The sequence below is a fragment of the Canis lupus genome, chromosome 1 (assembly GCF_003254725.2).
Source record: "Canis lupus dingo isolate Sandy chromosome 1, ASM325472v2, whole genome shotgun sequence".
Classification (NCBI taxonomy): Eukaryota; Metazoa; Chordata; class Mammalia; order Carnivora; family Canidae; genus Canis; species Canis lupus.
Window position 1 is genome coordinate 103,138,620 of NC_064243.1, and position 14,468 is coordinate 103,153,087.

General features: G+C 48.1%; 1 protein-coding gene across 1 annotated transcript; it reads left to right on the plus strand.

Annotated features, from left to right (window-relative positions):
* LOC125752103 (leukocyte immunoglobulin-like receptor subfamily A member 6) lies at positions 1-4,968 on the plus strand. Its single transcript, XM_049105769.1, has 8 exons — positions 1-131; positions 372-460; positions 681-716; positions 880-1,164; positions 1,318-1,617; positions 1,843-2,124; positions 2,429-2,728; positions 4,619-4,968. Exons 2-8 carry the CDS (start codon positions 412-414, stop codon positions 4,753-4,755), a joined length of 1,389 nt encoding a protein of 462 aa, XP_048961726.1. The 5' UTR covers positions 1-131; positions 372-411; the 3' UTR covers positions 4,756-4,968.
* Positions 4,969-14,468: the final 9,500 nt, after the last annotated feature.

Below are 14,468 nucleotides of genomic sequence, written 5' to 3' on the forward strand. Positions count from 1 at the left end.
ATTTACAGAAACTCAGGAAAAGGAAGTGTTTCACCCGGGGCAGGCAGATTCTGTGATAGGCAGGGGCAGAACTGAAACTGACATTGGACTGACTCCCAGACTCTGCTCTACTGCCCCAGCCTGGAGACCTGGTACGATGGCCACTTCTGGACGTGGGCTCCATGAGGAAGAGGCAGAGGGAGTGGGATCCGGGGAAACTCACATCTGGTCTGCAAGGCTCCAAGGCCTGCTGCTGTTGGGCCACCCTTCAGGGAGAGAAGAGCAAGACCCTAAGTGGGCTGTTCCCCTTCCTGTGAGGCTGGTCACGAGGGCCCTGTGACTGAAAAAGGGCCTGGGCCATGTCACACCCCACGCATCTGTCCATCCTGCAGGCTCTGGGGATCTTATAAGCTGTCTGCACCTCTGGGGACCATGGAAGGCAGCGCCAGAACCCTGAACTTCACTGCCCTTCTTTGCCTGGGTAAGATCTCTGGAAGAGAGAAGGGATGGGGTTGTTTTCTCCCTGCCCTAGGTCCTGGTTCCTGAGAGACCCCAGGTCAGGGAAGATCTGCTAGGGGGGCAGAACTTCTGGGGGAGGAGTGTCCTGAGCTCCAAATGTGACCCCAGTGCCCGGGGACCCACCCAGGCCTGGAGCAACTACGTGTGGGTGGAGGGACCCATTCACAGGCACTCTCTTCCAGGGCTGTGTTGGGGACCATGGGACCAGGCACAGGCAGGTGAGTCCTCCCCAGATATCCTGCTTCTACCCATAACCCCAGGACAGCTAGGGGCAGAGCGTCAGGGATGATGATGACCAGTGTGGGAGGGGCCTTGGGGTAGCAGGGGGGAAAATAAGGCGTGAATGGCACCCTTGCAACTATGCATCTGATTCCTTTCCAGGGACCCTCCCCAAGCCCTCTATCTGGGCTGACCCAGGCCTCATGGCCACCAAGGGGAGCTCTGTGACCCTCTGGTGTCAGACGTCTCTGCAGGCTGATGCTTACTATCTGTTTAAAGAGAGGGTCTCTGGGTATTTTTACATGGAGATCTCCCAGGATTCCAAAACCAAAGCCAGTTACTTCATTGAATCCATGAGCACACATGAGGCAGGGCGATACCAGTGTGCATATCAGAGCAGGAAGAGCTGGTCACAGCGGAGTGACCTCCTGACCCTGGTGGTGACAGGTAAGGGCAGGTGCTGACCCGACCTCTGGGGCCCCTCCTCCAGGCTGAAGAGAATGGAATGTGGTCTCAGGGGACCCCTTGCTCACAGCACAGAGTACATGGAGTACATGGGTTGACTGCCCGCTGTAACATAGCTCCCTCCTTCTCTCTCAGGAGTACTTGGGGCACCCACCCTCTCAGCTAACCCAGGCCCTGTGGTGGCCTCAGGAGTGAACATGTCCCTCTCCTGTAGTTCACGTTACCCATGGTACTCATTCCATCTGCTGAAGGAGCAGGGAGCTGATGTGCCCCAACACCTGGATTTGACGATCCTTCGTGAGAGGTACCGGGCACTCTTCCCTGTGGGCCCTGTGAACACCTCCCATGGGGGCACCTACAGATGCTACATTTCTCAACAGTCGTACCCGTATTCATGGTCACACCCCAGTGACCCCCTGCACCTTCAGGTCACAGGTGAGGCAGTCCATACTGCACCCCATCTTTCTCCTGGGCCCATATGACTGACCTAAGCCATATGCCCAATGGAGCCCTGGGAGTGATGCAGGGTGGGTGACACTGGCCTCCTAGGGCCAGAACTACAGGTTGGAGGCTTTGGGAGGGACCCACGATAGCTTCATGTAGGCCTTGGGCCCAATGTGGGTCTGGGTCCCCTCAGTGTCACTGTGCCCTTCCATGCAGGTGCCTACAGGGAGCCCTCCCTCTCAGCTCAGCCAGGCTCATTGATTCATTCTGGAGACAACCTGACCCTGCAGTGTCGCTCAGAAGCTGGCTTTGATAGATTCGCTCTGACCAAGGATGAGGAGCTCAGACCTGCCCAGCATCTGGATGGTCAACCCAGCCCCGACTTCCCCCTGGACCCTGTGAGCCGCACCCACGGGGGCCGGTACAGGTGCTACAGTGGACACAACCTCTCCTCCACGTGGTCAGCACCCAGTGCCCCTCTGGACATCTTGATCACAGGTGAGGAGCCCCCTGCCCCATGTCCTGTCTGCTGAAGGCTCAGGGGCCACTGTCACCCCTGGGTGATGGGGTCCGGGGAGAGGGTCAGGAGCACAGGCTGAGATGGGGCCATGTTCTAGGGACAGGGGCTGAAAAATGGCCGGTGAGGGTCATGGGGATGAAGGACATCCACTCAGAGAGACAAGAGGAGCTGAGAGGGGGTCCCACACAGAGTCTCTGGAGAGACGAAGGTGGTCCCCCAGCTGGGTCAAGGGCGTATGTGGAGAGGCAGGCCTCTACACATCACGACCTTCCTTTTCCCCAGGAATATACCCAAAACCATCCCTCTCAGCCCAGCCTGGGCCTTCAGTATCCTGGGGAGAGAATGTGACCCTGCGGTGTCGCTCTGAGATCTGGTTCAATACCTTCCACCTGTCCAAGGAGGGGTCCCTTGCTCCTCCCCAGCACCTTCATCTGCAGGATACAGCTATACCGTATGAGGTCAACTTCACCCTGAATCCTGTGACCTCAGACCACCAGGGGACCTACAGGTGCTACAGCTCACACAACTCCTCCCCCTACCTGTTGTCAAGTCCCAGTGACTCCCTGGAGCTCCTTGTCTCAGGTGAGAGGTCCACTCATTTGTCCTTTGATGGCCAAGATGCTCGGGTCATTGGCCTGTCCTTGCAGAGATCTGGGCTGGGATGGAAGAGGGAATTAAGGAGCCCAACCATTGGATGATCCCTCTTATCAGGAATAAAAAAAACAGAGTCCATGCCATGTTCATGTCTTACCTACACCAGAGGAAAAGAGGCAGAACCAGGCGAGTGGGGAGGAGGTGAAGACTATAAAGGAACTGTGAGGAGGTACGGTGGGGTGAGGAGAACAGAGAGAGCCACCACAGCCCCACAGCCTGCTTCTTGTTCTAAGCAGCATTTGGAGACTGCAGGCCTTCACCCCATGGACAATCTTCATGTCTGCTGGGTTAGAGTCTTCTTAGCCTGCAGGAAACACAGCCTTCCCAGGCCTAGGCTGAACTTTGCTGATTCTCTGCACTTTATTTATTTATTTTTTTATTGGTGTTCAATTTACTAAAATACAGAATAACACCCAGTGCCCGTCACCCATTCACTCCCACCCCCCGCCCTCCTCCCCTTCTACCACCCCTAGTTCGTTTCCCAGAGTTAGCAGTCTTTACGTTCTGTCTCCCTTTCTGATATTTCCCACACATTTCTTCTCCCTTCCCTTATTTTCCCTTTCACTATTATTTATATTCCCCAAATGAATGAGAACATATAGTGCAGTGGTTCCACAGGACCTGGGGCCAGGAGAGGGCGCTTGAAGGGTGGGGCATCACATCTGCAGCAGCACTGAGCTCATGGGGGATCCACTGGTAGTCAGTGGGAGAGGAAAAGCACGAAGCAGGGCAGCCCAGGTGGCTCAGCAGTTTAGCGCCGCCTTCAGCCCAGGGTCTGATCCTGGAGACCAGGGATTGAGTCCCACATAAGGCTCCCTGCATGGAGACTACTTCTCCCTCTGCCTCTGTGTGTGTGTGTGTCTCTCATGAATGGATGAATAAAATCTTAAATAAAATAAAATGAGTTTTTTTATAAAAAGAAAAAGCATGAAGGAGCCAAATCAAGGTGCACAGAGGTGTGGCCTCTGTCTCTGTCCTTGGTGCTGATATCTAGAAAGGAAGACTACAATGGCACCTGTGGAAATAGGTCCTGGATATGTAGAGCCAGAGGAAAGGGTGCCTCCCATTTCCAGGTCAGGAGGCTGGAGAATCTCTGTAAGTCATACCTGCAGCTAAGTTGATCATCCATTCTTGATTAAGACATTGAAAAAATTCTCTTCAGATCTGAGACTTTGTTCTCCCCGTTAAATTCTGAATTATCCCGGAGTTAAAAGACTAATTCAGACCTGAAATTTGATGTCCCTGACTTCTCTGGAAGAAGTTTCAGGAAATTCCTCTCTCTTGGTACCTTTTACCTCTTCTGAATGTAATAGTTAGTTGAAGATGGAAAGTGAAGTGGAAATATATAATCACAAGCCAGGGACCAGAAGGAGTTGGTTGGGTGATGTGCAGGAATGGAAAGATAGACCCAACCCCTCCATCCTCCAGGATCCTCATTCTAAGGACGAAATGTAGCCTCTGATGATTCTTTTCCCCTCCTAATTAGATGGATGGTGAGAAGCTGGAGTTACTGACTAAAGGGATTGAGATGGCACTAGCTAGTTTCAGGGACTCCCTGGACATGAGAGAAGGGACTCTTAAGCCTTCCTGTCTCCTCAACCACAAGCTCTATTTCTGACTCTCAGGACTAGCTGATACTGTCAGATCTTCACATCACAAGTCAGACTCACAAATGGATGAGTGATGAGGATTTCTGTGTGGGGCAATGGGCTCACAGGGTCACATGGTGCAATAAATGCAAGAGGATGGACATGCAGGGATCCCAGGGTACTTGCAGTCTTCCCTAACCACCACAACTTCCTTGTCCACAACCTCTAGCCTCAAACAGCCAAGATTATACGGTGCAGAATCTCATCCGGTTCGGCATGTCCGCCTTGATCCTGATGGTTTTTGGGGTGCTGCTCTTTCAAGCTCAGCATAGTCAGAGAAGACCCCAAGGTGCAGCCAGGACATAACTGTAAGTGAGACAAGACCGACTGTTCAGTGAGGTAGAACATTGGAAATGACATTGAGGATATCAAGAGGTTCTGGAAGAAAATCTGGGCATAAGCTAGAGAAACAGTCTGCTGAGAATATTCTGTGTATAAACATGGTTTGGGTGCAGAAAAAGTCTGGATTGGTGCTGTAGTGCCTCATATGCAAATAAACTGTAGTCATTTCACTCCCCAGCATTTCTCCTTCCTGGCATTTCCTTGACTTTTTCTGGATTGGCTTCCATCTTTCCTCAACCTATGACATGAGACTACATCCTCCAGGATATCTCTGGGTCCACTTCATGCTCTGTTCCACTTTCATGAAATATAACTTTCTCTATTTTATTTACTGCATTCCCTGGTGTGTGCGCTCTTCCGCTCAGAACACAGATTCTGTTTTAAATAACTAAATAAATAGTAGAACACCAAGTCCCATTTGCACTTGGGGGAGCTTCTCTGCCCCCTGCCTGGTGCAGAGCTCAGTGGGGGTTGTTTACCCCGTGAGGCCCCAGGAAGAACAACCACAGTGGCGGCGGCCAGCTCTGGAGCCCTGGATTCAGCTCCTGCAGTAACTACAGAGCTCTCCGTCTGCAAGGCCTGGAGCCTCCGGGGGCGGGGCCGCTGATCTGCTCAGCTCGGGGCAGGAGCGTCCTTGCTGTCCTGGGCCCTCCTGGCCTCTGCCTGTCCCAGGGGGAGGCCGGATCCTGGGCTGTGTCCCCGGCGCCCTGTGCTCCCGGGGCCTGCACTGCTGGATTCGCGCTCCCGGCCGCGCAGCCCCCTCCACGGAGCCGCCGCCCCAGCCCCTCCGAGCTGCTCCGGGTCCCGCCGTGTGCGCTGCAGCCCTTTAAGGAGCTCGGCGCACTCTCTCTGGGGTGCAGGCGTCTGTTCATGTCCCAGGGAGCCTGAGGGCATCCCCGCCCTCCTGGGGTCCTGCTCCAACTCCCCGCGAGCCCCTTTCCCCCCGGAAGGTCGGTGCAGCTCCTGCTCCTCCGGGACGGGGCTCTCCTGTCCTGGGGACACTCGCCCCGGCCTTAGCCTGGCTCCTCGCGGGGCCCCTCCCCCTTGGATGCCTTTTGTTTCTTTATTTCTTTTTTCCCCGTCTTCCTACCTTGATAGAATCGTGAACTCTTCTCACTGTAGCATTCCAGCTGTTCTCTCTTTAAATCTCAGGCCGAATTCGTAGATTTTCAGGATGATTTGAAGGTTATCTAGGTAATTTGATGGGGACAGGTGACTCGGGGACCCTACTCTTCCGCCATCTTGCCCCTCCTCCCAAGTCCCATTTGGAACAGATATATCGAAAACCATTCTGTAAAACACTATCTGGACCTCTCAAGACATTCCTGGTTCATCACATGATAAATCATATCAATTCTCCAGAAATATCATCACTGGGAATGAACACACTGGTGTTTGAAGTGAGAGCCAGATGCTGAGTTTGTAAACAGGCTCCAAGAAATTACCACTTGTTCAAAAATCCTGTTGTAATTCCTGATTTTTCGTGAAACTACCCCTTCATAGCCCACTTTAGATGGCTGTGTGAATTCACTGAATCCAGAGTTAGGAGGTGATGATTGGGGTGGTCTCCCCAAGAGAATAAGAACCAACTACAGTACACCTGCTGATAACACCCACCAATGTATATTTATGTCCTTCTATTTTCAAGGTTGTGGTCACTTCTACCTCAGTGTTATGCCAGTGTCAGGAAATCTGTGATGCTCAATCCTGGTACATCCACTGTGCAGACAAAAGAGAAAATTAATGACAAAAAGCAGCTGCAGATGCTCTTATTGTGTAGTCAGAGCCCCATTACATTTCTGGGAGTCCTAGAAATGGCTTCAGCCAATCTGAGGAGTAGAAAACAATCATCAGCTAAAAGGGAGAGACAGGCAGCTGGGGCCCACAGCTATGAATTCCATATCGCAATGTGTGTCTATGAACAATAATATACTAGTGAGAATACTGACAGGGATGCTGGTCATTTTAGAAACAAACCACAGAAATCACAACCACAAAGAATAAATATCTGTAGCATATGTATGCGGTGGATATGGTATGGCAGTAAAAATCCACAAATTGGAACTACAAAAGGTAATACAGATCAATTTTCAATCATGACATTGAATAAATGTAAAGGAATCTGAAGAAACATGTGTGTAAGGTTATTCGGGTCCATACAGAGTTTAAGAACAGGTGTTTATTATTTAAGGAGGCAGAATTAAGTTTGACTCTGTAAGGCAAAGAAGGGAAAAATCCCAGGTAATCCAGTTGGTGGTATAAGGCAATGTTGCAAGATTTTGACCAAGGTGGAAACCACTATCTGGAACACAGACAATACTCTCAGGGACTCTCCTTTGGTGACTCCTAAGGACAGTTCTTCCTGAAAAGAACACACATCTGCCTATAACCTATGTCTATCCCCCATACACTTCAGTGAGATGGGACTCCAGTAGAATGGAGCAAGCCTGGGTCTTCCCTGACCTGAGGTAGCCACAGAAGTTGCTCTTGAACCACCATAGCAAATACGTCACACGTTGGCATTGAGGTCCACTCACAACTAGATGAGTGGGCACTGTTGCAAGAATAAAAGAGAACTCCATAAAGGGGGCTCTTAGGTAGGAAGAAGACCCGCCATCAGGGGCCAGGAGAAGAGTCATATTTTCTTACCACATTTCTCTGCTTTCCTGCTTTGTGCTCAGAACCACAGTGGGGTTGAACTCAGGCCACACCGTGAGACATTAAATGCATGTGTGCTGCCCTGGGCACTGCAGTGTTGGCTGACCTGGGAGGCAACCCTGTGCTTGGGTCCTTGCGTTCTCTATTGGTGGGGGGAGTAGGCTAAGACACAGGTGTGCACAACTTACAGCCAACTCTCCTTCCCTTTCATATATTTTGCAAGAGGACAATCCTTTAAAAGGTAAATCAGTGACTACATACATAAGAAAAAACTACAAGTCAACATTGGTATTTGAATCATTGTGGATGAGGAACTAGAATGATGTCAGAAGCTATCTACAGAGGAATCCATGGAGCAGACCACCTACAGGATAGGAATTTTTTTAAGATTTTATTTATTCATTCATGAGAAACAGAGATAGAGAGTGAGGCAGAGACACAGGCAGAGGGAGAAGCAGGCTTCATGCAGGGAGCCCGACATGGGACTCAATCCCGGGTCTCCAGGATCATGCCCTGGGCCAAAAGCGACACTTAACCACTGAGCCACCCAGGCTGCTCCAGAACAGGAATATTGAAAGGAATTCCCCAGTGGAGTGCAAATGCTCCTTCCACCTGCTGTTGAGCTCTTGGGGCATTCTCTGTTGGGGCCTGTAACAGAGGCTTCTGTGCTGTGGATGATTCTTCTGTGGGGTCTGTGACTGGCCATTCTTGTCCTGGAGGGTGCAGTGTGGGAGCTCCCCCTTCTGGCCTCCCCACTCTTTTCCAGTGAGGATTTGCCTGTATTTCCATTCTGGCAACACTCCTTTGAGACTGCCTGATCCAAATAGGAGGGCCAGTTTCAGCAGCACAGAAGCAGAAAGTTAAAACCTCTGGGGTTGGTTATCATCCTTAAGAAAACTCTCCTCACCAGACATGTATTCTCATTCTAGATGTGGATCCTATGTAGAGAGGGACTTCTCCTTTCTACCCTGGGACCAGCACTGTTCAAATTACACAACGATGAGCAGAGTATGTTATCTCCATATCACTTAAAAACAAACTGGGGTGTTCACTCAGGGGCTCTTGTCTGAAAACACTAACATAAACCCTAACCTACAAAATAGCCTAAGATCTATATAGCAGAGCAGATCCACACAACATACACTGCACTGTCCCCAGAGAGTATGTCCTCATGGTCATTGCTGACTTTCTGCCACGGCCTTGGAAAATCCTCCAAGGATCTCCAATTATTTCTCATGAGATGGTCCTCCCTTCTGAGTCAGGCATTCAGAGTTCATCCTGGTGAGCGTGAGTAACCAGTCCAGATTTATTCCAATCTGAATCTTGTCCTTGCTCTATCAGTTAGGTATTCACAAAATTGGGGCATGAAATAGTAAGCTTATGTTGCTCATGCATCAGGAACCTGCTGAAATATCTGAGTCTCATTCAGCTGTCTGCTTAGTTAGCTTCCACAAATCATGCACTGTCTTTGATTGACATTCTGGGTGTGACGAGGCTTTGCATCATGAATCTCTAACTACCCTGGAGACTATTTCTGGAATACTGTCCAGGTGATGGAGATGTACAAAACAGGATGAGAACACATATGATGCATCTCATTGACAGGGGTCTCAACTGTCAGCCAACTACGTCTAGTTTACTTATAAAATCAAGGAACAGGATGGACATCAGAGAGGAACATAGGCTCCACCATAATGGAAGGGGAGTGAAAATACTCCATCCAAAGGATGGAGTGCAGGACAAGAAAACACTAACTCTACAGTGGGGGACATAGGAGAGCTTGAGCAGTCACATGAATATCAGAAGAGGTATATCTCACAGCAAACAATATAATCGAAGGAACAGAGTGGTGTGCATGACCAAAGGGTTTCATCTGCAGGAAAGCATAAGACTTCTCAAAGTGCACCCACCTAAAGCATAGGTTTATAACGCAAGAGACAAAAACTGCTTGAACATGTAGGGGGTTTTGAGGCTGGCTCAGTTGGTGGGGCATGAGACTCTTGATCTTGGGTCTGGGTTTGAGCCCCTTTAGGCAAGGAGCCTTCTTGAAAAATTTATAAACAAATAAATAAAGTTTCTAAAGATATTATTTATCATTGAGAGAGGAGGAGAGAGCACGGGCACGAACTGCAGCAGAGGCAGAGGGACAAGTAGACTCCCCTCTGAGCAAGAAGCTAGATGTGGGGCTGGATCTTAGGACCCTGGGATCATGACCTGAGCCAAAGACAGACTTTTCACCAGCTGAGCCACCCAGGAATCCCTAAATAAATATTTTTTAATTTTTAAATGATGGAGAAATCAGGTACTATACAATTAGGAAGAGACCTTAACACTCTTCATCATATATACACTTTACACGCAAAATGTGGCACCACCATTGCTGACTGGAGATGATCTGCAGACTACTTCCTCTCCTGGTCCACTTTCCAATATGCATCACTGTCATCAAGGGGGAGCTCTGGTGAGGAACTCTCTCCTCTGAACCCCGGAGCATCTGTACAGTTGAGTGCAGAGCTATGTCCAGCAACAACATCTGCTCCGAGGAGGAAGATTGAACAAGATGGTTTGTCTTGAGATGGTAGAGCCAGAGGTCCTCCTACCCATAGGAGGGAGTATGTCAGGCAGGGCATTGCTTGTGAGAACAGAGAGCTGATCTGCGGGTCAGAAGGAGGATCCTGCCTTCCCGTAGGAGCAGAGGAATACTCACAACCCTAGCCCATTCCATCCCATCAACCTTCATAATTTCTCTGGGGACTATACAGTTGGTATCTCCAGGCAGCCAAGCCTTGGGAAGAGGGAGGCTGTCCTCCATCCCTGTCTGACACCTCACAGCCAACCACCTGGAAGAAAACACTCAGCCTCCATCGCCTCTGTCCTGTCTACCCTACAGCCCAGTCTGAGTGCACACCTGGACACAGCTGACCCATGCAACTGCATCCACCAGCTTCCTGGGCTTCTGAGCTCCAGGGCCACCCCCTTCTCCACTTTACCACACACACACCCATCTCTGCAACTTCCCCTCAACATCTGTCCCTTCCCTGCCCAGAGTCCATCCATGGTCCATGCCATCCTTAGGATGAACTCCACACTCTTCCAACTGAACCCAAGGCTGTTCCCGGTCAGTGCAGATGTGATGGTCCAACCTCAGCTGCCCTTCAGCCTCCCTCCAACAAGACTGGGACAGTGTCCGGGGACACACACACTCATGCACATGTACATGCACACACACTCACACAACCATGCTGGGACCGAGGACACGACCCTGATTTCCTGGATCAGCTTTCTGGAAACTCTTCCTCCCCAGCTCCTGTGAAAGTGGAGGCAAAGGTAATGTTTGCATTCCATCTCCTGTTTAAGCCTGATGGTAACTCATGAGGGGTGTGTGAGCTTCCTGTGATAAATCCACATACCTCACTTCGAATACCAGCTAACACTCACAGTTTGCCTTCAATTATTGTGCTTAATTATCTACTTATTTAATTTTATTTAGTCTCATTTCCATCTACTATAGCAGCTAGTATGACCTCAAACTTTCTGGTGACAACCATCCTTTTCTTAAATATTCTATAAAGATTGGAAGAGGTGATCACTTCTTTTGATGTATAGACACCAAAGCCAAGCTACAAAAAACACAAAGAACCAGGGAACTGCGACACTGCCATAGGAAAAATCACATCTGCATTAGCTGACCATGAAAACAGTGGAGATCTGTGAACTGCCTTACAATTCATATTGCTCTGATTTTTTTTAATTTTTTGAAATGTAGGCTCTGTGCCCAGTACTGAGCCCAACAGGGGGCTGGAACTCACTGCCCTGAGATCAAGTGTCCAATGTTCAACCTACTGAGCCACTCAGGGGTCTGCCTGACAATTCAAAGTAATTGGCTTAAAGAACCTCTGAGAACTCATCTAACACAAAGGGACCAGGAGTATGACTGACAAAGGACAGGCTCTTGGATAAATTGTGTTGGGAAAACTGGATGTCCACAAGCCACATCACAAAAATCAGCTCACGTGGATTAAAAATGTAAAGGTAAGGCCTGAAACCATAAAACTACTAAAAGAAAACACACGGTCAATGTCAATGCTTCTTGACATCGATGTGGGCAATGATACTTTTTGGATATGACACCAGAAACGTAGGCATCAAAGGCAAAAAGAGACAAGTGGGATTATCAAACTGAACATCTGCTTGGCCAAGGAATCGTCAACTGGGTGAAATGGCAACTTACAGAATGGAATAAAATACTTGCGAACCACTCATGCAATAAGGGATAGCTTTCACATATATAAGGAACTCACACAACTCAGTTCAATAATAGTGATAATCCTAACCCTAACCCACATGAAAATGAGCAGAGCACCTGAACAGGAATTTCTCAGATGAAGACATCCAAGTGACTGGTATGTATAAATGGTGCTCAGCCATCACACATCATCAAGGAAATGCAAGTCAGAACCACAGGGAGACACCAGTTCCCACCTGCCAGCATGGCTTTTATTGGAATTACAAGTTATAACAAGCATTGGCAACAATGGAGAGGAAATGGACCCTTTGTATACAACTGGTGGGAATGAAAATTGGTGCAGCCATTGTGGAAGACCAGATGGACTCTCCTCAAACAATGGAACATAAAGCAACCCTATGATCCATATTCCAGAGATCCTATGTCTGATTCTATGTCCACAGTAAATGAAATCAGTACTCAAAGAGACTTCTGCACCCCCAGGGTCATTGAAGCATTATTCACAACAGCCAACATATGGAAACAACCTCAATGTCGGTCTACAGATGACTGGATAAAGAAAATATGGTATGTATGTGAATGGAATATTATTCCACCTTGAAAAAGGAAGTCCTGTCATTTGAGACAACATGGGTGAACCGGGATGACGTTATGCCTAGTGACATGAGCAAAACAAGCAAGGACAAGGGCAGGGCGATCTCACTGATATGTGAAATCTAAAATAGGCAAACTCCTGGATGCAGAGTCAAATAGTAGTTTCAGGGGCTGGGCAAGGGGGAGATGGGGAGATGTGAGTCAAAGGATATGAAATCTTAGCCATGCAGAAGAGTAAGTTCTGGAGATGTAACACACAGGGATGTGCCTGCAGCAGACAAGACCCGACTGTATACTGCACACTCACTTAGAAGATGTGTCTTTTTTTATTTGTATATTTTTATTAGAGTTCAATTTGCCAACATATAGCATAACACCCAGTGCTCATCCCATCAAGTGCCCCCCTCGGTGCCCATCACCCAGTCACTCCAACCCCCACCCACCTCCCTTTCCACTACCCCTTGTTCATTTCCCTGAGTTAGGTATCTCTCATGTTCTGTTTCCCTTTCTGATATTTCCCACTCACTTTCTCTCCTTTCCCCTTTATTCCCTTTCACTAATTTTTATATTCCCCAAATGGATGAGACCATGTAATGTTTGTCCTTCTCTGATTGACTTACTTCACTCAGCATAATACCCTCTAGTTCCATTCATGTTGAGCAAATGGTGGGTATTTGTCGTTTCTAATGGCTGAGGAGTATTCCATTGTGTACATAGACCACAGCTTCTTTATCCATTCATCTTTCGATGGACACCAAGGCTCCTTCCACAGTTTGGCTATTGTGGACATTGCTGCTATAAACATCGGGGTGCAGGTGTCCTGGCGTTACACTGCGTCTGTATCTTTGGGGTAAATCCCCAGCAGTGCAATTGCTGGGTCGTAGGGCAGATCTATTTTTAACTTTTTGAGGAACTTCCACACAGTTTTCCAGAGTGGCTGCACCAGTTCACATTCCCACCAATGGTGCAAGAGGATTCCCCTTTCTCCACATCCTCTCCAACATTTGTTGTTTCCTGCCTTGTTAATTTTCCCCATTCTCACTGGTGTGAGGTGGTATCTCATTGTGGTTTTGATTTGTATTTCCCTGATGGCCAGTGATGCAGAGTATTTTCTCATGTGCTTGTTGGCCATGTCTATGTCTTCCTCTGTGAGATTTCTGTTCATGTCTTTTGCCCATTTCATGATTCAATTGTTAGTTTCTTTGCTGTTGAGTTTCATAAGTTCTTTATAGATCTTGGATACTAGCCCTTTATCTGATATGTCATTTGCAAATATCTTTTCCCATTCTGTAGGTTGTCTTTTAGTTTTGTTGACTGTTTCTTTTGCTGTGCAGAAGCTTTTTATCTTGATGAAGTCCCAATAATTCATTTTTGCTTTTGTTTCCTTTGCCTTCATGGATGTATGTTGCAAGAAGTTGCTGTGGCCAAGTTCAACAAGGGTGTTGCCTGTGTTCTCCTCTAGGATTTTGATGGAATCTTGTCTCACATTTAGATCTTTCATCTGTTTTGAGTTTATCTTTGTGTATGGTGCAAGAGAGTGGTCTAGTTTCATTTTTCTGCATGTGGATGTCCAATTTTTCCAGCACCATTTATTGAAGAGACTGTCCTTTTTCCAGTGGATAGTCTTTCCTCCTTTGTTGAATATTAGTTGACCATAGAGTTGAGGGTCCACTTCTGGATTCTCTATTCTGTTCCATTGATCTATGTGTCTATTTTTGTGCCAGTACCACACTGTCTTGAATACCACAACTTTGTAGTACAACCTGAAATCTGGCATTGTGATGCCCTCATCTATGGTTTTCTTTTTTTAATATTCCCCTGGCTATTTGGGGTGTTTTCTGATTCCACACAAATCTTAAGATGATTTGTTCAAACTCTCTGAAGAAAGTCCATGGTATTTTGATAGGGATTGCATTAAATGTGTAAATTGCCCTGGGTAGCATTGACATTTTCACAATATTAATTCTTCCAATCCATGAGCATGGAATATTTTTCAGAAGATGTGTCTAAGATGTTCCTTCCACACAGAGATGCATGCTTACACACACAGACACACATGCGCACACATCCACACACACACACACACACACACACACACACAAATGTTCACCATGTGAGGTCATGGATATATTAATTAGCTTCATTGTGGTGAATCACTACACAACGTATACATATATCA

Excerpts from the sequence above, each read along its gene's own strand:
- LOC125752103 (XM_049105769.1), top strand. The coding sequence starts at position 412 with ATGGAAGGCAGCGCCAGAACCCTGAACTTCACTGCCCTTCTTTGCCTG. Across the intron at positions 461-680 it reads CACTGCCCTTCTTTGCCTGG|GGCTGTGTTGGGGACCATGG; the intron begins GTAAGATCTCTG and ends ACTCTCTTCCAG. Across the intron at positions 2,125-2,428 it reads TCTGGACATCTTGATCACAG|GAATATACCCAAAACCATCC; the intron begins GTGAGGAGCCCC and ends CCTTTTCCCCAG.